Source organism: Antrostomus carolinensis, unplaced genomic scaffold, assembly GCF_000700745.2.
Source record: "Antrostomus carolinensis isolate BGI_N321 unplaced genomic scaffold, ASM70074v2 scaffold6334, whole genome shotgun sequence".
NCBI classification, from domain to species: domain Eukaryota; kingdom Metazoa; phylum Chordata; class Aves; order Caprimulgiformes; family Caprimulgidae; genus Antrostomus; species Antrostomus carolinensis.
The window spans coordinates 14,936-16,298 of record NW_010310041.1 but is presented as its reverse complement, the minus strand read 5'-3'; the positions used below and the strand labels follow the sequence as shown (position 1 = coordinate 16,298).

Sequence of the window (1,363 nt, the reverse complement as noted above, 5' to 3'; positions counted from 1 at the left end):
GAATCCGGCACGGTTAGGGGAGAAGAACACAACAGTTCTGGGCAGGTCACCAAGCCACAGTAAATCTGGCCTTCCTAGGAGACAGGAGCAAAAAACAAAGTGTTGTCACCACTATCAAGGTCTGGTCAGGGGTGTCTGTCACCCACGTTGAGGTGGCAGCACTTCAGATTGCAGATCTAGCATAAACCGTAAGCCCCCTCAATAGTCCATCTTCAGATGTCACCAACCATCTAGCAAGTGACAGATGAAAATCTGGCCCACTGCACTCTCCATCCCGTGGGGTATAGCATGGTGGGTGGTGTCCTCTCCTAAAACAATGGGTCTACCAATTACCAGTCCACATGCTCATGAGTAGAGTGGTCTTCTCCAAAAAAAGGGAGACAGTACCTTGCTCTCAGGCATCATTAGTACAACTGGATCTGAAACAGCCACCACACACCAGAAAACTCTGTGCAACACCCACCACTTTGAAGTGGCACAAGAACCTTTTCTCTGGCATCTCCCAGGACAAGGACCTGGAGGAAAGGGGGAAAGAGGAAGTGTGATGCTGAACCAAGACCCAGGTCCACGCCACAGCTCTGCATCCTTCTGGGTTATTCAATAAAACCAGAGCCAAGCACACAAAGACATGGGTTGAGAGTTGTGGATGGATGTTCAGGTGTGGACTTTCTTCCAGTGGCTAGGTGGTTAGTTTGGAATCCATCATTGCTGTAGTTAATCAAGCAGAAAACCATGGGCCAAGGCCAGTCTTGACCTCAATGCATCCCAGTCCAACTTCAGGCAATGGATTTGGACCTGTTTGCTGCAGGGCTGCTTTGCAGAAGGGGAAAAAAAGGATGTTCAGCAGCTCAGCAGCAGCCAAACCTCAACAGCAAGGTCCTCTTCTCCATGTAGCAATTTTCTTTGGGGTATCCTCAAGCTCTCAGTCAACCAAACCCAAGAGGTTAACCAAGGCTTTCCTTAGAAAACCAAACCACAGCAGTTTCTTCTGCCATCAGGAAGCCAAGACACTGTACAAGGGATGTGAAGAGGAGGAAGAAAGTCTGGTAAATGAGAAGATCAGGTGGAAGTTGCTGAAAATCAAACCCTACTCTCTGCTTCAAGGACCTCCATGGGGTCCAGACCTGCAGGAGCAGGATTTGACCACACAGCCTCTTTCTCCTTCTGACCAGCAGCTCATGGTGAAGACTTGCCTCAGGAAGAAAAGAGCAAATGTCCATAAAAAAGCAGGATTTATCCTGGAGGCTCTGGTCTCAGGGTGGTTTTCAAAGAGGTTTAGACCAGCTGCTCACGCAGCTGTTCTAGCAGCTGACAACATCAGACACAGCCCGGCGAGACCCCGGCGCTGCCACGCTCCACAACC

General features: G+C 49.7%; 1 protein-coding gene across 1 annotated transcript in view; it reads right to left on the bottom strand.

Moving 5' to 3' along the window:
• CHRDL2 (chordin like 2) overlaps positions 1-1,363 on the bottom strand; it is a gene marked incomplete at its 5' end in the record, with an annotated part of 20,418 nt that overhangs the window by 14,696 nt on the left and 4,359 nt on the right. The window contains 1 exon segment of the mRNA XM_010166277.2: positions 1-74. This exon segment is cut by the window's left edge and continues 8 nt beyond it. Coding sequence (XP_010164579.2) covers positions 1-74 — 74 coding nt within the window.